The following is a 22,843-nucleotide window of genomic DNA, read 5'->3' as shown; positions in this document are numbered from 1 at the left end:
AAAGGCCGGGTCTATACACGATCGTCCTTTTCTAAATCCATTCTGTACTTCTAAAATAAAGTTTTCGGAATATTTCATTAGATTGCTATTTAAGATTCTGCTATATATTTTGTAACAGGAATTTAGTATACTGATACCTCTATAGTTTTTAGGGTCATCTCTTTTACCTTTTTTAAAGATAGCATTGACAATTGCTTTTTTCCATTCTATTGGGGGGATACCAGTTGAATAAATTTTATTTTAAAATAATAAGAGTCTTTCTTTGAATCTTGTTCCTGCGTATTTATATAGTTCTGAACCTAGCTTATCTTCTCCAGGTGATTTTCCATTTCTTGTTTCTTTCAGACTGATTTCTAATTCTTCTTTAGTTATTTCCTTTTCATTTTCGTTAATTGTTTGCCAGTTGTCTTTTTTAAAATATTTGTCTGTCCACAATTCTGTGTAGTAATTTAGAAATTCTTCTAATTTCAATTCGGTGTTTGTTTTCTTTGGTATCTGCATTTAAGTGTTTCAAAATTTTATATACATTGGGTCTTATTTTATATAAATCATGTTCTAAATTAGAAACAAATTTGTTCCATGATTCTCTATCTTTTTCTGACTTCTCTTTTAGCTATGGTTCTTATTCTTTTATATTCTATTTCATCTTCTAATCTTTTACTGCTTAAACATTTGTGATAGGTTTCTTTTTGATTATTTCTTTGATTGTATCATCCCAGATCTTCATTTTTTTTTCTTTTATTGAATTTTTTGGTCTTTCCTAAGCTTTCATTTGCTGTTGCATTTAGTATCGTTTTTATATTAAGCCATTCTATTTCTATTTCTTCATTTTGTTTTATTTTATCTAGATATTGGTTAATTCTTGGTTCATATAGTCATTGTACATTTGTGTCATTCAATAGTCTAGTTTTATAAACAAATGTTTCAGCTTTTCTTTCTGTTCTTGTTACTTTTAGCCATTTAGGTGGTAATCTTAATTTTATTTTAACAAGGAAGAGGTCACTGCTTATTTTATATCCTCTGTGAACTCTAACAGCTAGTGAAAATTTTGATGTCTTTTCATTTAATATGAAGTAATCTAATATTGATTTCCATCCTCTTGCTGCCCAAGTATATTTATGTATGTCTTTATGTTTATAGAAGGAATTCATTATTTTTAGGTTATTATAAACTACAAAGTCAATCAATTTTTTACCATTTCTGTTTAGAGTATGTTCTCCATGTATTCCTATATTATTATTAATTTTCGTGTTTCCAATTCTTGCATTTAAGTCTCCTGCTAAAATTACGTAATCATTTTTATTTATCTTATTAAATATGTTTTGTAGCTGATTATAAAAATCAATATTATCCTGTTCTCTTCCTTCTTCCTGGGGCATATAAACCAATTATTGTTAAATAGCCTCTATCTATATTTATTCTAGCTTCTATTATTCTTTCATTCCATAATTTATAATGTATTATAAATTATCCTTGTGCTCTTTGGTCTCTGTCGACTCTGCTGTATATCACATTAAAATTTTCGGTTCTCGTAGTTCCTTTTAATTTCTTTTTTGTTTCAGTGATTACTGCTATTTTAAAATTTCTTTCATTTAATAATTGGTCTAATTCTATTTCTTTATATGCTGTTTCTCTTACATTCCAGTTTGCTATGTGTATTATATTTTGTCGTTTCCATTTTTGTTTTACCTTTTCCATTCCAGGGTAGTTTCCCATAGATTCAATCCGATTATCTTTTTCTGTCAGCTTACAAGTTGAACAAGTAGAATTATGTCTCCATGTCAGGGGACTAGCCTGACAATGGAATAGTTCAGCGGCTGCTACCTTAAGGCTTCTTCTGAATTTAAACCCATAGGAGGAATAGGGTATATTGAAGGGGGAAAGAGTAGATTATAGAAGAATTAAAGTAAGGTTTATAGAGAGGGCATAGTTGTAAGGCCAGAAATGAAATGACCCCATTGCCCTCGAGTACTCTAATAGCATAAGGATCATAAAATAAGAAGAGTTGGCTGATAAGGCCTTATAGGAAAGATTAAAGTAAGTGAATCTTCCTCAAAGTAGAATTAGAGGATAGATCCAGCTAGGGTCCATGGGAGTGCCGCTTCCCTTACAATCAAGATGATTGGCCCTGTTGGTCCACGAGTCCTTATTCAATATATTCGGACCACCCCACCATACACACACATGGTGGGCTCCCCTATCTGCCACCCAGGGGACGCGCTCTCTAGGGGTAACAGAGTCCCCCCCCCCCAGAGGTCAAAATCGGTAGCATTTCACGATAGAGAAATTAAAAAATGCAAACTACATCCACAACAAAATAATGAACAAATTGAAATATCTAGGAAATTATATAAGCCCAATGGAGAAATCGACATTGCATATAAAAAGCAAAAATTCCTAGCAGTCATTGGAACTTTGAATAGTAAACAGGTGTCTAGAACAACCCAAATAAAACTATAAAATAATAGCCAAAACCAATTCTGAAATATGGCAGTGAAACATGGACTTGGGGAGAATGAGATAACAGTCAAGTGGAAGCTGCAGAAATGAAATTCCTAACACCACTTGTAGGCTATAAAAGTATAGACATAAGAAATAAGAAAACAGTTATCCATAATTAACATAACAGAAGACATCACAAACTATAGAAAGAACTGGAAAAACCACATAGAAAGAATGAGGACAGATGGCCAAATATTGCCTGGAAATATAGAGTGACACTGATCAAGAGGAAGATCTAGGAGGAGATGGGCAGAAGACTTTTTAAACCCTTGAAAACGTTACAGGCAAACAATTGCCTAAGATGGGAAGCTAAGAAGATCAGTGCCTATTTAGCACACTGCTCAGTAGGTTCTGACTTATTAAATTTCACTGAATGTTTTGTTGTAATCCAAATAAAGCATGCCATAGCTAGTAATACTTCCCTATCCTGAATGGAACAATTCCTAAATTATTTTTGGTTTTGTCTGTTACCCGAAAATGACCCACTAGATTATAATTCTCTTTATGTGACAAACCACTGTTATGAATTGAAATAATTTGAAAATTCCATTTCGACCACTATTAATCTCCGATTCATTGAAGATGATCAAGAAACTTGGTTTACCTCTTGTAGATAAGCTTATACGTTAAAATAAGCTTCTCATTTTTTAAGAAATGGCAAACATAAACTAAATTATTAATTATAAAAACTTAACTACCTGTATTTTGGCAATGTAACATTGGCGAAATATAGGTACTGTCTGATCACATATGCTAGATCCCTGGCTGACAGATTACCAAGAAGAGTCATTTCATGTTGAAGGGGAGAAAGGAATAAGGTGATGTAGGAATTAGTCACCGACTTGCGAAATCACGTTTTATTACATAAAATTTTCCAACTGTTGTACAAGCAAAATAGTTAATACTTGAAAAACTAGAATTTCATAAAAGAAAAGCTAATTTTCTGACATATAACAATAAACACTCATCCAATGAAATGCATTGATTATCCTATTATTGGAATGAATTTGGCTTCTTCTGCCATGCACAGAATTGTCGAAGGGTCTTGCATATGTGGTTTGACAGTAGTTGATTTACCTCTGTGTACCACCAGAGGAATTATATCATCCTTGCCTCCAACATACCAATCAAATGATTGAAAATGTAAATCTTGCATCTTAGGAAGCGTTTCCTCTTCTGCCATTGTTCACATAAATACTTGTTAAATTCTTCTACAACCAACCACATCTGAATCCTGAGAACTTGATTATACTTATTTTGTCCATTATCCCTATCCTTTTTTACATATCTATAAAAGTATTTTGGAGTAACCTTAGCAATCCCAGCTGGCTGTGATTCAGATTTTGCCATATCAGTAAATTATTTTGAAACACATGCCACAGCAAATGACTTTATTAATTCATACATTTATATTTAATCTTGTATTTTATAGAGAATCTTTAATGTGGAGAAAAGAACAGTAATAGTCATCCATAAAACTCCACACTTATCATGAATGCTGAGAAGTTGACACTAATGACAATGTGCTTCATTCAAACAGGTCTGTGGTGCACATCCATGGTCTTGGGCACTGATCTCCTTGCCATTCTACATTAGGCACATAGTTGTGTGAACTTTGTTGTTGCTACTACACAATCCTACCTGATCTCTCATGAGAGTGATCTTGCTTGGGATCATATTTTTCTTGGCTGACTTTCACCTCTGATCTTCCTTGACACTGGCAGAGTACACTTGACTTCCCAGGTTCCAGGAGAATGTATCCTCTTTCATTCAGAGATGCTTCTTCTTACCTCTGTGGGATTTCTGAGGACCACCTTAGGACTGCTTGATGCAGCCCACCTTCTCTTTTCCTCACAATCTCTGCAGTCTCTTCTGTGCATATTTTTACAGGTGATGCTTCACTGAATTGGCCACCACCATTCCTCTTTTCTATAGTCTGCAGGTGCTGGTCCACACCTCTGTATGCCTGATCTACTGCTGTTTCAAAGAATATAGTCAAATTAAGTTTTTACAATTGTCTTAACCAGTTTTTCCCATTCACCCAGGATGCAATTAATTTAGATTTAGTTAGGTTTAATTATTAATTAATTTAATTTAGCTTTCTTCTGCCGTATTTTATGGTGGGTATCCAGCACATGGTCTGCAAGACCGGAGTGGCTGTATTGGTGAAACCGGATGTAGTCCTTGTGTTCTGATATTAGCTGTCCTGCCTGTTTGGCCAAAGCAGGACAGCTTACAGCTGCAAGGGACCTGGTATACCCCAAGTAGGTCTGGGGGAGGGGGGGGGAGAGGTTGGTCTTTAGTAGAACGGATAAGGGATGCCAATTTTTTATATGGTCTGTAACAAGATGGTAAGTCATGTTTTTTAGGATTTTCGTAATTTTTTTCTGAGGTGCCTCGGATATAGGGAATGGTGGTGGATTTAGAGTAATCCTTGTTGTGAGGGGAGTGAGTTGTGGTTTACTGATTTCAATATTTTTTGGATTTTTTTTTTTTTTTTTTTTTTTTTTTTTTTTTTTTTTTTTTTTTTTGAGGGGGGGTAGCCATTGGCTGAGAAAGTGTTGAGTATATGGTTTAGTTCTGTGGTTAGGGTATTGTCATTTGAACAGATAAGTTTAGTCCTGTTGTGTAGTGTCTTAATGACTCCATATTGTTAGGAGGGGGGGGGGGATTGTTGGTGAATGTATCTGCTTGTATAGGTGGATTTTCTATAGACTGAGAAAACCAAGGTTCATCAGGCTGGCGGGTGATTAGTGTATCTAAGAAAGGAAGGCAGTTGTTTTTTTCTTCTTCCAGGGTGAATTTGATTCTGGAGTGTTGGTTGTTTAAGTGTGTTAAGAAGGAGAGGAGTGCATCGGAGCCATGTGCCAAATAGCAAGGTTTTTGTGGGGTATAATTTAAGTCTTTCTCTTCAGAAGTCTCCATATAAAAGTTGGCCAAGGGTGGAGAACCCATGGCTGTCCCTCTATTTGTTTGTAGAATTTTCCTTGCCAAACAAAATAGCCTGAGTTCATTGTGAACTGAAATAGGGCTGTGATATCGGGAGGAAATTTAGCTTGGATTGGCTCTAAGGATTCTTTGAGTGGGACATTTGTCAATAAAGAGGAGACATCAAAACTGACCATTAAATCAGTGTGTTTAAGTGTAAGGTTTACTATGTTTGCTTTGAAGTGGGCTGAGTTTTTTATGTATGAAGGTGTGTTGCCAGTATAGTCTGTGAGAGCTTTGGCCAAATGTTTAGCTAGTTTGTATGTGGGGGAATCAATGCCATCCACTATGGGACGTAATGGCACATTTTCCTAATGTATTTTTGGGAGTCCATAAATACGGGGGTGGGGGGGTATGATGTTAAATCGTTTAAATTTGTTTGCGACTTCTACAGGCCAAGAAGTAACCTTCTTAGGAGTCTGTGGAGTTTTCTAATTTGTGAGTTGGTGGAATTGTACTCAATAGGGAGGTAAGTAGCCCGATTTAACAATAGAGCATTCGGCTTACCTGTGTAATCCTTTAGGTTAAGCAATACTGTGGCGTTTCCTTTATCCGCCTTGGTGATTATTATTTTCTTGTTTTTCTTTAATTCTAGTAGAGATTTAATTTCCTTACCGGGCATGTTAGTGTTTGGTGGTTTTGCTTTGGTCAGAACACAAGCCACATCCAGTCTAATATCGTTGGTGACGTGGTTTGAAAGGTGTCATATCCCGCTTTCAATTTGTATCATAATATCTTCAGCAGGTATTCTTCTGGGCGCAATGATGAAGTTGTGGCCACGTGAGAGAGCGTCAAGTGCTTCGGGTTTCACACTAACTGACAAAAGGCTGACTGCTGTTTCGGTAGGAAGTTGTGGTTTCGAGTTCTCTTTTTTAAATTTTCAAAATTTTTGATGTGTCGATCTCTTAATTTTTTAAATTCTTTCTCCGCAGCAGTGTACGAGATGTCGTATAAAATAGACCAAATTTCGTGGCTTAAGGTGCTTGAAAGGTCATCTTCGAGTGCCTGGATAGCTAAGTTAGCATCATTCAGGAAACAGCGAGTCGTAGCGATTTGTTCCCTGAGCAAAGCTTGGCTGTTGCGGTTATAAATACGAAGAGCCTTTTCCGAAGAGAAACGATGCTTAAATTTGACACAGTTTGGGATTACCTGGTAATCCTGGCAGCATTTTAGGAAGGCGAGATGATTCAGTTGTCTTGATAGCTTTAATTTCATTTTACCGTAATGGCAGGCCTTACGTGCGGTGGCATCTCTGTGGATCATAATTCTCGTGGAAAGGCTTAGACGTTGGTTATGCATTTTTACTAAATAGCTTAAGGAAATTACAATGTATACTAGGATATATACATTAAAATAAATTTTAATACACTTCCAATATTTCGGCAACGTCATGTTGCCATTTTCACAGGAACATAAAAACAAGACACGTGCACGCAAGCACAACAAACAGTAAATGAGGACGAAGCAGGAAGTTATTCTTTCTCCTAAAAGTCCTGATGGTGCCCTCTAGCGGGCAATGTTGGTATTCTTGGGCGATTGGGCTGAAGGTCTTCTGATGTAGGCTTCCCAAATTTGGGGCAGTCTCATGCAACCTAATTTGTTGAGGTTTGGATTGTTTCTTAGGGCTGAGGCTGATTCCATGAAAAGTCTTTCATATTTGAATTTACTACGGTGCATTATCGTTTCTTTCTTCCACCATATTCTATGGTGGGTATCCAGCGCATGGTCTGCAAGACCAGAGTGGCTGTATTGGTGAAACCAGATGTAGTCCTTGTGTTCTGAAATTCTGATATTAGCTGTCCGCCTGTTTGGCCAAACAGATAGTACAGCTACTATTTGGCCACATAGCTCCAATGCACTCCTCTCCTTCCTAACACACTTAAACAACCAACACCCCAGAATCAAATTCATCCTGGAAGAAAAAAAAACAACTGCCTTCCTTTCTTAGACACACTAGTCACTTGCCAGCCTGATGAAACCTTTTGTTTTCTCAGTCTATAGGAAACCCACCCATACAGGCAGATACATTCACCAACAACCCCCTCCCCTACCTCACAACAATATGGAGTCATTAAGACACTACACAACAGGACTAAACTTATCTGTTCAAATGACAATACCCTAACCACAGAACTAAACCATATACTCAACACTTTCTCAGCCAATGGCTACCCCCCCTCAAAAAAAAAAAAAAAAAATCCAAAAAATATTGAAATCAATAAACCACAACTCACTCCCCTCACAACAAGGATTACTCTAAATCCATCACCATACCCTATATCCGAGGCACCTTGGAAAAAATTAAGAAAATCCTAAAAAAAACATGATTTAACATCTTGTTACAGACCATATAAAAAATTGACATCCCTTATCCATTCTACTAAAGACCAATCACCCCCCCCCCCCTCAGACCTACCTGGGGTATACCAGGTCCCTTGCAGCTGTAATCTGGCCAAACAGGCAGGACAGCTAATATCAGAATTTCGGAACACAAGGACTACATCCGGTTTCACCAATACAGCCACTCTGGTCTTGCAGACCATATGCTGGATACCTGCCATAGAATGTGGTGGAAGAAAGCCATGATAATACACCATAGTAAATTCAAATACGAAAGGCATTTCATGGAATCAGTCTCAGTAGTAAGAAACAATTCAAACCTGAGCAAATTTGGTTGCATGAGACTGCCCCAAATTTGGGAAACCTACATCAGAAGACCTTCAGCCCAATCACCCAAGCAATACCAACATTCCCGCTAGGGGACACCATCAGGACTTTTAGGAGAAAGAATAGCTTCCTCATTTAGTGTTTGTTGTGCTTGCGTGCATGTGTCTTGTTTTTAAGTTCCTGTGAAAATGGCAACGCGATGTTGCCGAAATATTGGAAGTGTATTAAAATTTATTTTAATGTATATCCTAGTATGCGTTGTAATTTCTTTAAGCTATTTATTAAAAAGGCATAACTAACATCTAAGCCTTTCCACGAGAATAGGAAACCTGTAGTACATTTGTACCATGGATGGGCTAAAGATTTTTCCCCCATTTTTTTTATCAATTTTATATTATTTATTTTTGCATAGTCTTGAAACTCTGTTCTAGAGACCAAACATCAGTTTTTCAAGCTAATTCAGGCCCTCAATGAGCGAAGCAGTGGCAATGAAATTGATCTCCCACCCAAGTACGATTACAAACATCCATGCCCACAACAGGATGTATGGTCATATCACCAATAGCACATCAGTTCTGTATATATGGGTAAGAAGAAACTTACCCAAGAACAAGAAAAAGGATCCTCTTATGTCCTTTTCTTCAGATAAGGTTTGAATGCGGTGCAAAGATTGTGCACCTGCTGTCCAAAAAGAAACCAAACTTTTTGAAATTAGAAGAAACTAGTGGTGCGACCTGTTGTAACTTTTTGTTGTCGAAAGTGGCAACCTTCGTTAGTGTTGTGTCAACTATGACATTTGTTTCATTAGAAGCAGAGTTATAGTGCCAAGAGTGGCAGCATGTTTTGACGAATGGTTGGAAAATGAGTTTCAAACAGAGAGCTGCAATTGACATTTGTGTTAAACTTGGTAAAAATTTTACTAAAACCCATCAAATGCTTCAAAAAGCATACGGTGATGAATGCTTATGCCATGCAGTCACTCTTGCCACTATAACTCGGTTTCTAATGAAACAAATGTCATAAACAGTTAACACAACACTAATGAAGGTTGCTGCTTACGAGTGGTTTAAGCGATTTCAAACTGGACTGAATAAAAATATCCAAAAAGTGTGTGATTTCATCAAAGAAAACCCGAAATCGTCCGTGAGATTGATTGAAGATGAATGGGGAGATTCCAAAATCAACTGTACACAACAATTTGACCAAGAATTTGGATCCTAGTAAATTGAATTCACGATTTGTTCCCCACAAGTTGACCGATGACCAAAAAATGTATCGAATTGAACACTGCAAGGACCTCATTAAAACCGCTCGTAAGGACTCGAACTTCCTTAAAAACGATCGTTACTGGTGACGAAATGTGGGTATGATTTGAGTATGAGCCTGAAACAAAGCACCAGAGTGCTGAGTGGAGACCACCAAAAGATGGGCATCTGAAAAAATAGTCACTTGGAGAAGTCAAAAGTAAAGACAATGCTGATTTGTTTCTACGATTCCAAGGGCATTATCCACAAAGAATTCGTTCCACCTGGCCAAACGTTCACTGGTGAGTTTTGTCAGTTTCGAAGTGATTGATAGCGAGAATTCGTTGCTATCAATCACTTATGTTTAATTATGGCATGAATATCGTGACGACTGACCGTTCGTCAAAACAGTCACTCTTGCCACTGTAACTTGGTTTCTAATGAAACAAATGTCATAAACAGTTGACACAACACTAATGAAAGTTGCTGCTTTCGACAACAAAAAGATACAACAGGTGCCGTCACTAGCTTCTATTTTCAAAAAGTTTGGTTTCTTTTTGTACAGAGGGTGTACTTTTTTTTTAATAGTTCTGGCTAATCCTCTCCCAAGGATTCTCTACCTTCTCTCTCTGTTTAAGCTGTTTATGATGTTCCTTGTTTTCTTGCAACATCATATTATGGTCAAACTGGGAGCTCTACTGACATCCACCACTGCCACAAGTATGATCTATCAGGTCTAGCTGACCATGCCTTGGATACTTTGCACACAAACAGATGTGAAAAAAATTACTATGCTTCATCACAACAAATACAAATTTCTAAGTTTGTTTGTTTTTTTAGAATAAGAAGCAGATTTAAAAAAACCAACCTAATCTTAATAAATACGGTTATGTATAACTTCCCAAGATTTTGTAAACTTCTTAGGCCTCTCGCCTAATAGCTAAGGCTAGCCAACAGCACCCATAGGTGTTTCTCATATGGAGAATAGAATACAGGATTAAATTAGTGTTTAATTATTTATTCTGTATTCACTCCATTAAGCCTTACATTGAGTTCTGTTAATCTTCAATTTAAGACTAGTTCATTAACCAGTCTTAAATTCAAGAATGGTTAATGAAAGACTTTTTGTTTATTATAATTACATTTGAACACAATTTGGGATGGTGTATTTTTTTTTTTTTTTTTAATTAGGTTTTGTTGACATAATTTGAAACAAATTCCTTTCTTGTTGATTTTTTTTTTTTTTTAATCAACCCCGTATATATGTGATCACAAAATAATTAAAAGAATAGTTGTAGTGTGTGGTCTAATGGTTAATAGGAATGGTCACTATTAAAATTTTGGTTTCATTTTAACCACTGGAAAGGCAAAATCGGATTGCCTTCACTATCCTAAAGGTGTATAGTATAGGCAATTTATACTATACTAAAGGTGTACGTACATGCACCTTTAGTATAGTATAAAACAGCTCTGGGCTTAACTGTTATGATTATCATAACTAACACTCCATAACATGTTTATACACTGAAATTCTATTATTTTTATGAATTGCATTGGTCATCATAATTTGTTTATATTTTGTGTATGTGTGTGTATTCTAAACAGCATTTTAAAACTTATCTTTCTAGTGCTATGAGAGATCAGTACATGAGAACTGGTGAGGGATTTCTCTTAGTATTTGCTGTGAATAATGCAAAATCATTTGAAGATATTAGTATGTACAGGGAACAGGTAATGATCCAGTCAATAACTAACATTTAGCTTTATAATAGTTTAAGTAAAAATTGAACAGAATGAAATTACTGTCAACTGTTATAACAGGAAATTCCTTGGGATGAAAGGAACAATTTGTTATAGTAGAAATTTACTATAATGAATTTATTATGGCCTATGTTTGCTATTGTTGTGAGACTTTAGCTGGTATTTCAGTTCAGAGTAATTTCATTCATTTTGGTAGTGATAAATATAGAATAACTGTATTTCAGATGAAAATACAGAATAAAATTTATTGAAATTAAACTGTTTTGTCATTTGACTTTATTTGGATCATCATATTTTTGAAAGGGGAAAAGAAACTTAACAGGTATTTATTGCCTGTTCTATTCTCTGGTGTCATACATTTGACTTAAGCACAGAGCATTTAGAAGTTGTGGCAGACATACTTACCTGGTGATGCTTGTTTATTTCATTCTTAGAGCAGAACCTTTTTATGTAAACATTGCATCATCTCTCGAATTTCTTTGCCTGGTGTATGACCACTGTCATGCCATTTAGAAACTTGAAGTGGCTTGAAAACCTTCCATGTTTGATTTCTAGAACAGTTTCCAGATTGTGAAATTAAAATAAAAAAATAATTAGCCCACTTATAGTGGATCTCCAATGTTAAAATACCTCTATTTGATGGCATTTACTGGAAGGTGGCTTTATGCAAAATCCCTCTTGTTAGGGTATCCTTGGAACTTCAGTAAGTTATGAAATAATGTTATCAGTACCCAACTGTGGAAATTTGTGACATAAAAGTTAAAGATATCTTTATACAATTTTGCTGTTATTAATGGAAAGAATGTCAATGCCATGATATTGAACATCAAGAACAATCAGCTTTTGGACTTTTATAATCAGAATAGCAGAGAATTTGGAGAATAGACCTCCAAAAACTTCAGCGATCCCTGAGATCACCCAATCAATGAGTGACTCGAAGGACCATTTCACTCATTACACAGTGGTGGTTCTACACAGTGACAGGCTCACCCTACCGATCAGCAGAATCATAGAAACCAGTCTTGAATAGCTGACTGCTTTTGACCTTTATTGAGGTATGTTTGAAGTGCAGGAATACCTCTCCAAAAACTTGACTGTTCTACAAGATTACTCTAAATCTCACTGAGTGACCTAAAGATTCACTATTAAATTCATTACTCCTGACCTGATTTGCTCCAGGACAGGAAACTCAGTGGTGGTTCCACCCATTGACAGGCAAACCTGCCTGTCAATGAGTGGTGGAACCTGTATACTTACCAATGCAGTAAGCAAACCCAATGATGATCATTAATAATTGTCATAATATATATCATAAATGTCATCAGTAGGAGCCAGATTCAGAAGAGATATCAAGGTAGAAGTAATGAAGATATCTATGTCTATATATGAGGGTGGTCTGACAAGTTCTCGGCCTAACAATGAAAAAACAAATTTATAATTTCAAAATTATTTTTATTTTTCAACATAATCTCCCTTAAGACTATTACATTTATTCCAGTGCCATTATCCTGTCTCTGTAGTGGTTCTCAGTGAGATCTGCAAAATACTCCTCTACAGCTGCAATCACCTCTTGATTCGAAGAAAAATGCTGACCAGCGAGGAAAATTTTTAGTTTTAGGAAGAGACAGAAGCCAGAGGGAGCCAAATCTGAGGAATGTGGTGGATGTTCCAACAATTCATAGTGCAGATCCCTTAATTTTCCCATTGCCAAAACACCTTTGTGGGCAGGTGCATTGTCCTGATGAAAGATGATTTTTTTTCTAATTATATGAAGAGTCAAAGACTTCAATTCGGCGACCTGAACTTATTTAAGTTAAGGGATATTGCATCCCATATTGTTTCTTAGTCGAATAAGAAACTCAGAGTTTCATGCCGAATATAGAAACTATATAAAGTTCAGCGATTCCAAGCGTAAGCAAATACCTGGATAGTGCAGCACCTGACCCATTTGGTAGTGCAAACTGAGGCAACTCATAGAAAGGGTGGAGCAAGCTCCGATCACTATTCTTGGTATTTGCCCATAATGTGAGCTTAGCAGCTAAGTTTAATTTTAAATTTAACTCTATAGTGTCTATATTCGGCATGAAACTCTTTGAGTTTCTTATTCGACTAAGAAACAATATGGGATGCAATATTACTTAACTTAAAAAAAATTATTTTTTTCTTCTGCACAACGGGTCTTTTCTCACAAATGTTTTCGTCTAGTCTGATTAAAAGATCAGAATAATATTCCCCAGTTATTGTTTTATCCTTTTCAAGATAATTAATAAACAAAATGCCTTTAGCATCCCAAAACACCATTGGCTTCTTTCCACTATTTTGACTGCTGTTTGGATTCTGGTGTATAATGTTGATTCTCGTAAACGGGCTTATACGTTGGTTATGCATTTCTAAATAACTTAGGGAATTGAAACAACGTAGATCCGAATATAAATTAAATTATATTTTAATAGATATTTCCGATATTTCAGCAATGTCACATTGCCATTTTCTAAAGGAACTTACAAAAAGGCAGGTGCACACAGGCAATAACAATACAGCAACTGAGAATGAAGATTTGAAGCTATCGTTCTCCTAGAAGTCCTGATGGTGCCCTCTGGCGGGCTAAGTAGGCATTCTTGGCCGTTGGGCTGAAGGTCTGCTGATGTATGCCTCCCAAATTTGGGGCGGTCGCATACAACCAAAATTGTTAAGGTTTGGAGAGTTTCTTAGGGCAGAGGCTGATTCCATAAATAATCTTTCGAATTTATATTTGCTCCGGTGTATTATTGTTGCTTTCTTCCACCGTATTCTGTGGCGAGTATCCAGAGCATGGTCTGCAAGACCAGAATGGCTATACTTGTAAAACCGGATGTAGTCCTTGTGTTCAGAAATTCTGATATTCGCTGTCCTGCCTGTTTGGCCAGAGTACGGCAGTTTACAACTGCAAGGGACCTGGTATACACCAGGTAGGTCTAGGGGAAGTGGTTGGTCTTTGGTAGAGCGGATAAGGGATGCCAATTTTCTGTAAGGCCTGTAACAGGAGGTGAGGTCATGTTTTTTTAGAATTTTGGTAATTTTTTCTGAGGTGCCTCGGTTGTAGGGAATGGTGATGGATTTAGAGTAATCTTTTTTGTAGAGGGGGGGAGGAGGGGGCTGTGGTTTGTAGGTTTTGATATTTTTTGGATTTGGGGGGGGGTAGCCATTGGCTGAGAAAGTGTTGAGGATGTGATTTAGTTCAGTGTTAAGGGCTATGTCATTAGAACAGATTAGTTTAGCCCTGTTGTTATAGTGTTTTTACCACTCCATATTGTTGTGGGGGGGGGGGGATTGTTGGTGGATGTATCTGCCTGTATGGGTGGGTTTTCTGTAAACTGAGAAAACCAAAGTTCCATCAGGCTGGCGGGTGACTAGTGTGTCTAGGAAAGGGAGGCAGTTGTTTTCCTCTTTTTCTGGCAGGGAAAATGCCAAACGAAATAACCCACTCAAGGAAACTTTAGAGCTAATCCAAGCTGAATTTTCCCCCGATATCTCAGCCCTATTTCAGTTCACAATGAACTCAGGCTATTTCGTTCGGCAGGGAAAATTCTACAAACAAATAGAGTGGACAGCCATGGGCTCACCACTCTCACCACCCTTGGCCAATTTCTTTATGGAGACCTTTGAGGAAAAAGCCTTAGTCTCTGCCCCACAAAAACCAACCATATGGCTTCGCTACGCTGATGATGTGTTCGCTATTTGGCCACATGGCTCCGAAAGACTCCTCTCCTTCCTTACACACTTAAACAACCAACACGCCAGAATCAAGTTCACCCTGGAAAAAGAGGAAAACAACTGCCTCCCTTTCCTAGACACACTAGTCACCTGCCAGCCTGATGGAACTTTGGTTTTCTCAGTTTACAGAAAACCCACCCATACAGGCAGATACATCCACCAACAATCCCCCCCCCCCCCTCACAACAATATGGAGTGGTAAAAACACTATACAACAGGGCTAAACTAATCTGTTCTAACGACATAGCCCTTAACACTGAACTAAATCACATCCTCAACACTTTCTCAGCCAATGGCTACCCCCCCCCCCAAAAAAAATCCAAAAAATATTAAAACCTACAAACCGCAGCCCCCCTCCACAAAAAAGATTACTCTAAATCCATCACCATTCCCTACATCCGAGGCACCTCAGAAAAAATTACCAAAATTCTAAAAAAACATGACCTCACCTCCTGTTACAGGCCTTACAGAAAATTGGCATCCCTTATCCGCTCTACCAAAGACCAACCACTTCCCCTAGACCTACCTGGTGTATACCAGGTCCCTTGCAGTTGTAAACTGTCGTACTTTGGCCAAACAGGCAGGACAGCGAATATCAGAATTTCTGAACACAAGGACTACATCCAGTTTTACAAGTATAGCCATTCTGGTCTTGCAGACCATGCTCTGGATACTCGCCACAGAATACGGTGGAAGAAAGCAACAATAATATACCGGAGCAAATATAAATTCGAAAGATTATTTATGGAATCAGCCTTTGCCCTAAGAAACTCTCCAAACCTTAACAAATTTGGTTGTATGCGACTGCCCCAAATTTGGGAGGCATACATCAGCAGACCTTCAGCCCAACGGCCAAGAACGCCTACTTAGCCTGCCAGAGGGCACCATCAGGACTTCTAGGAGAACGATAGCTTCAAATCTTCATTCTCAGTTGCTGTATTGTTATTGCTTGTGTGCACCTGCCTTTTTGTAAGTTCCTTTAGAAAATGGCAATGTGACATTGCCGAAATATCGGAAATATCTATTAAAATATAATTTAATTTATATTCGGATCTACGTTGTTTCAATTCCCTAAGTTATTTAGAAATGGTGTATAATGGTGAATCCAATTCTCATCCATAGTAATAAATCAACTCACAAAATCAGTTTTATTCTTGTTAAAACGCTCAAAGCACTGTTCAGAGATATTTTCATATGAGTAGTACATTTTTGATCTGCTGTAAGCAAGCACGGTACCCATCTTGCACAAAGCTTTTTCATTTGCAATTCTTCATGCAAAATATATCTTACACGTTCTTTTGAAATGCCTATAGTCTCAGCAATTTTACGCACTTTGACTCGCTGGTCATCCAATACCATATCATGCTTGGTCAATGATTTCTGGTGGTGTTACACTTTTTGGACGTCCTTCATATGGATCATCCATTTCTTAATTGTCGAAAACGAAGGAGAAGAGTTCCCATAAACTTTTATGAACTTTGAATGAATTTCTTTTGGCGTTAAACATTCTTTTACAAATGATTTTATAACCGCCCGATACTCAGTATTATCCATTTCAAGGGATACAGACAACGCTTTTGCTTTAAACAGTTGTATAAAACAAATTACTTGAGACTTGCAATTTTACATGGATGCTTATGACAGTACCAACTTAGAAAAAAAAATCTTGCCGATAGTGTTGCCATCTATGGTCGAGGGCGAGAACTTTTCAGACCACCCTCGTATAGTGGTAATGAAAAGGTGTAACCTTATTATTAAAATACTCTGAATCAGAGCCAGTTGTTGCAAGTTTTTTTCACTTGGTTTTAAATTAAATTAAAGATGTGAAGAAAAATATATTCTTGTTTAATCCGTTATTCAAGTGAAAGCAAACTAAGTTTGTGCATTTGTTTCAAAATGCATAATACTTATGATAACAGAAAGAATGGAAAATAATGGAAGAAGATCTAGCAGTAGTCAGAAGAGTCAAGAGTACTATGCATGACATATGTCCCTTCTGAAAAATGTGCAAACTTTGAGTACTTCTGAAATCATTACATCATATTTTACATTTCACATATTTGAAAATTTGCTGTTTTTTTTTTTTTTTTTTTTGTTTTGTTTTGTTTTTTTTGTGTGTGTGTGAGAGTGAGAGAGAATTTTGCTTCCTTTTTGACAAATGAAACAAAATGGACTTCAAAAATTACTGAACAGTTGAAGACTTTGGCAATTAGGGAGCAGCTCCAATTTTATCAGCTTTTGGAAATTAAGTAAAAGCTATTCCAAAAAAAAATTACATTTAAAGACTTATTATTAGGGTAAAATCCTTTTTCCTCAGACCTGGATGAATTTTTAAAATTTAGAGATGCTTAAAATACACTTAAGATGAATAATTAAAATGAGTAACAAAATGTTGTTACACAACTGTTTATTACTACATGGGTATATATCAAAAAGTATCAAGCAACACAATTTCATGAAAATTATAATGAAATATTTACAGGAAATCATGAATATTAGTCACAAAGGTGTAGGGTGAAAGTACCATAATCAAAACTCTGTACTGGCTTATCTCAGCCTTATACCAATCTATTTAGGTTTTTTTTAATACATACAGTGCAACCTGTAACTCAATTTTTGAACAAAAAATTGAGCCTTCTCCACTTCAAAAGTCTTCAGTTGCTCTAGCAAGTCATGTTAAAAAGTACTTATGATGATATTAACAGAATGAATAAGGAAACTAATGGAAGAAAATATAGATGAGCTATCGGGAACATTTTTATTTTATAAAAATGTTCCTGCCAGTTTTGTTGACTTTCAGAAAATGTTCAACAGTATAGATCAGACAGTTGCATTGATTGTCTACTCAAATCTTTATTAAGTGGACTGGAACCTGATATATCTATTATGGAATATCAATAATGCAGAGGCTCAGAAGAGATATCAAGAAAACCAGAAAGTAGTTCTGGACAACAAGAGGCACAATAATCCTGAGCATCTTTGTCATGCTTTTGGAAAGAACAATGGATGTCAAAGAATATTAGGGGAATTTCGATTGAAAGTATAAATCTCAATAGTTCAAGATGTGCAAATGACAATCATTATTTAAGAGATAGAAAGATGTACTGAAGTGAAAAAGGAAGGGAATAAAGGTTAATAATGAGCATTGAGAAAACTAAACAGTTCTGTTGAGAGAGAAGAGGATGAAAACGCAAGTGGTCAGTGGACATGAGCTGGAAAAGTTTGGGAGCTTTATGTACCTAGAGAACATGTGGTTTAGACTGTTTAAAAAAAAAAAAAAAAAAAAAAAAAAAAAAAAAAAAAAAAAAGATATCAGATAGCACAAGTAAACCTAGCAATGGACAAGATATAGAAAAGTAAATCAGTGAGCCTTACCACAAATTTGAGATTGTTGGAAATTGCCTATTTACAAGCATGCTATGGTTGTGAGACTTGAATAATGGTCAAAGATGTTGGCATTTGAACTAACATTTTTTAAAGATTCTATAAATTGAATAGATGCAAAAAGTAATGAAAAAACGTATAGAACGTAAACTGCAGAGACAGTCTAATGCAGAAGAGTTCATAGGAAACTTAAACTTTTTGAATATATCTGCAGCATTGATGACAGCATAAACAGAAGAGGATGGCCAGGATGAGAGTGGGCAAATAATGTGAAAGAGAGTGGAAAGAGTTTGCAGGATTTGAGTTACCTAGCAATGGACACATGGGAATGCAAAAAATGGCAAAAACTATTTCATCAGACACCAGTGGGTATTAGACCCATGGGTGCTGATGATGAGGATATTTAAAAATTATAATGAACATTTAAAGTTGTATTAAAGACAGTCTAATATTTTTAAGAATGTTTTTACACTCTCTGGTAATTACTAACTGTAGATGAATGTATTGGCAAAATATCAAATAATTTTACTGATCTTATTTCACTTAGATATTAATTTATTTCAGATTAAGAGAGTAAAAGATGCAGATGATGTACCCATGGTTTGTAAGTACTATAATTTTCTCTTATTTGCAAAAAATAAACAATTTTAAACAACAAAGGAAAATAAATATGTACATTTATTTAAATGATCACTTTTCCAAAACAAACCTGCTTGTCAGCTGGAGATGTCCTCCACCAAACTGTTGCTTCTGTGTTATGTAAATCTGAGGCACCATATTTAATTGATAAACTAACTTTTATTATTGAATAAAGTTAGTCTTCTCCATAAAAATAGTTTTGTCTTCATATGTGGCATATATGAAGACAAAAACAGCCAGTGATCTGAGGCATGTCACCAATTTGAGGACATGGAAAGATGTACTAGTTAACAAGTGTAGAATTTAGTAATAAGACAGTAATAAAATGGTTGATTTTGCTATAACATTATGTACTGACATCCTTCCATATTATAGATATTTATTCTATTTTTATGTACTATTGACAGTTTTTAATATTTGCAAAATTTATGATTATTGGCATAATATTTTATATTATTTTGAATTATAATAAATTTAGTTTAATCCTTTATCCAAGTGTGAGCAAACAAAGTTTGCGCCTGAAAGTATCTTCAGGACTGGGTTAAGGTGGTACACACCAGGGCAACTCGTTGCAAAGGTGGAGCAAGCTACCAACACTCCTATCCTAGTATCTCCTATAATGCAAAACACATCTCCTTGCGGATATGTCTATTGTTATGCATTAAGGGAAGGGCCACTACCCAGACCGGTTTCGACCTTTATTGAGGTCTCTTCAGTGGGAGCCAGGCCCAAGTCGAGATATCAGGCAGAAGCATTTGCAGGTCATCTCCACCTATAGGAATTGCCAATTGGTGTGCCACCCTTTTTTAATAAATTACTCTGGATTTAGAGAAAGATGTTGAAAGTTTATTTTCCACTTGGTTAGAGTATAATAAATTTAGTTTAATCCTTTATCCAAGTGTGAGCAAACAAAGTTTGCGCCTGAAAGTATCTTCAGGACTGGGTTAAGGTGGTACACACCAGGGCAACTCGTTGCAAAGGTGGAGCAAGCTACCAACACTCCTATCCTAGTATCTCCTATAATGCAAAACACATCTCCTTGCGGATATGTCTATTGTTATGCATTAAGGGAAGGGCCACTACCCAGACCGGTTTCGACCTTTATTGAGGTCTCTTCAGTGGGAGCCAGGCCCAAGTCGAGATATCAGGCAGAAGCATTTGCAGGTCATCTCCACCTATAGGAATTGCCAATTGGTGTGCCACCCTTTTTTAATAAATTACTCTGGATTTAGAGAAAGATGTTGAAAGTTTAGAAAGGGCCTGGCTCCCACTGAAGAGACCTCAATAAAGGTCGAAACCGGTCTGGGTAGTGGCCCTTCCCTTAATGCATAACAATAGACATATCCGCAAGGAGATGTGTTTTGCATTATAGGAGATACTAGGATAGGAGTGTTGGTAGCTTGCTCCACCTTTGCAACGAGTTGCCCTGGTGTGTACCACCTTAACCCAGTCCTGAAGATACTTTCAGGCGCAAACTTTGTTTGCTCACACTTGGATAAAGGATTAAACTAAATTTATTATACTCTAACCAAGTGGAAAATAAACTTTCAACATCTTTCTCTAAATCCAGAGTAATTTATTAAAAAAGGGTGGCACACCAATTGGCAATTCCTATAGGTGGAGATGACCTGCAAATGCTTCTGCCTGATATCTCGACTTGGGCCTGGCTCCCACTGAAGAGACCTCAATAAAGGTCGAAACCGGTCTGGGTAGTGGCCCTTCCCTTAATGCATAACAATAGACATATCCGCAAGGAGATGTGTTTTGCATTATAGGAGATACTAGGATAGGAGTGTTGGTAGCTTGCTCCACCTTTGCAACGAGTTGCCCTGGTGTGTACCACCTTAACCCAGTCCTGAAGATACTTTCAGGCACAAACTTTGTTTGCTCACACTTGGATAAAGGATTAAACTAAATTTATTATACTCTAACCAAGTGGAAAATAAACTTTCAACATCTTTCTCTAAATCCAGAGTAATTTATTAAAAAAGGGTGGCACACCAATTGGCAATTCCTATAGGTGGAGATGACCTGCAAATGCTTCTGCCTGATATCTCGACTTGGGCCTGGCTCCCACTGAAGAGACCTCAATAAAGGTCGAAACCGGTCTGGGTAGTGGCCCTTCCCTTAATGCATAACAATAGACATATCCGCAAGGAGATGTGTTTTGCATTATAGGAGAGGAGTGTTGGTAGCTTGCTCCACCTTTGCAACGAGTTGCCCTGGTGTGTACCACCTTAACCCAGTCCTGAAGATACTTTCAGGCGCAAACTTTGTTTGCTCACACTTGGATAAAGGATTAAACTAAATTTATTATACTCTAACCAAGTGGAAAATAAACTTTCAACATTATTTTGAATTGTTTTATTAACAGATGGTTAAAAATTTGAGTTGTATCAACAACTCTTTAAAAAAAAAAAAAGAAAAAGTGGAATAGTGGATTTCAACAAAAGAGATGTCACTTACTAGAGTACAGTAAATATAGTTCATTTTTGTTATAACAAATACCGGGGGGGACTCACAAAAGCTCCTCATAACCGTTACTCAGTATATCAGTGAGTTAAATCAATCTAGCTCCTATTTTTTTTAAAAAAACAGAAGGATTAAAACAAACAAAATAAGTATTAGAGGGGGGGGGTTATTTTTTGTAAGCAAACTCTCAGCCAATGCAAAAAAGTAATTACTAAAATAAAGAGCCAAAAGGCTTCAGTTAGGCAATGTAAAATTGCATAAACAAAGTAGATATTAGATCCAGCATTATTTCAAACCTTATCAAAATTGCCGAACTGAAGCCTTTTAGCTCTTTATTTTAGTAATTACTTTTATGCATCAACCAAGAGTTAGCTTACAAAAAATACATTTCTCTGATATGTGATACGTTATCAAAAATGGACTAATAAAAAGTCAATGTATAGATGCCTGGACAGTACCTATGTCTTTTAAGTAGTTCACACTAAGGCAACTTGGAGACAGTGTTGCCAATTTAGCTCTTTTTTTCCTTCCCTAGCTCCTTCAGAACCAGTTTCAGCTCTTTTTAGTTGTTTTTATAACTTACTGTTAAAGAAATTGTTTTAAAAGTTCTCTAGATGTTCGCATTTGATAAGGTATTGTATGTTTGGTGCGAGCATCGTACATGTTTCAAACGCATATTGACGTCAGTCAGTCACGTGCCCAACAGTCTGCCTTAAAGTTGATAGCACCGCTACAAGTTAGTCTTTGCACAGTGTTCTGGTTGGTAGTTATGATAGCGAGTGAGAAGTTTTTAAAGACTGATCGTAATTCGTTGCAGTAAAGAGTTGTATACCCGTCTTCAAAAATGAGCAAAAAAAAAATAAAGCTTACAAGCAAAAAATTAGGAGGGAGTGGTTGCAAATGGTTGTGTGAAGTTCCTGGTGATGCTACAAAAGCCACTAAGTTTTGCAGATGTGATATAGCTGCTAAATATTGTCAGCATGTAAAGCATAGCGAAACTAAGAAACATCTTGCTGCAGTTCCATATGATGTTCCTATTACAAATATGCTTGTGAAAAAGTCTGAGACTGCAAACTTTGAAGATAGGTTAGCATTATTTCTCTGTTGTCACTCATCATTCAACAGTTGCGATCATCTAGTAGACAGTCAAATTATGCCAAAGGTAAAAATGCACCGAACTAAGTGCTCTGCAATTGTAAAGAATATTCTAAGTGAGCATTTTGAAGAAGATCTAATTGCAGACATTGGAGATGAAAATTTCAGCTTGCTAATAGACGAATCGAATGATATCACAGTGAATAAGATTTTAGGAATGGCCATCATTTATTATAAGAAGAAATTCAACAAAATGATGCATACATTTCTGAGCATGGTGGTTCTAGAAAAGTGTGATGCTAGTGGCATTGTGGCTGCACTGAAAAAAAGAGCTCTTG

At 36.5% G+C, this 22,843-nt stretch overlaps 1 protein-coding gene across 1 annotated transcript in view; it reads left to right on the top strand.

The window, feature by feature from the left end:
* The window catches only part of Ras85D (GTPase ras-like protein 1), a 163,067-nt gene that overhangs the window by 88,523 nt on the left and 51,701 nt on the right, over positions 1 to 22,843 (top strand). The window contains exons 5-6 of the mRNA XM_090408576.1: positions 11,030 to 11,132; positions 18,864 to 18,903. Coding sequence (XP_090264702.1) covers positions 11,030 to 11,132; positions 18,864 to 18,903 — 143 coding nt within the window. The remainder of the gene's footprint in view (positions 1 to 11,029; positions 11,133 to 18,863; positions 18,904 to 22,843) is intronic.

This window comes from Typopeltis vanoorti, chromosome 18 (genome assembly GCF_054136105.1).
Source record: "Typopeltis vanoorti isolate ZY-2024b chromosome 18, IOZ_Tvanoo_1.0, whole genome shotgun sequence".
Classification (NCBI taxonomy): domain Eukaryota; kingdom Metazoa; phylum Arthropoda; class Arachnida; order Uropygi; family Thelyphonidae; genus Typopeltis; species Typopeltis vanoorti.
Note: the sequence above shows the minus strand (reverse complement) of the source record. Positions and strands in the feature narration are given on the sequence as shown.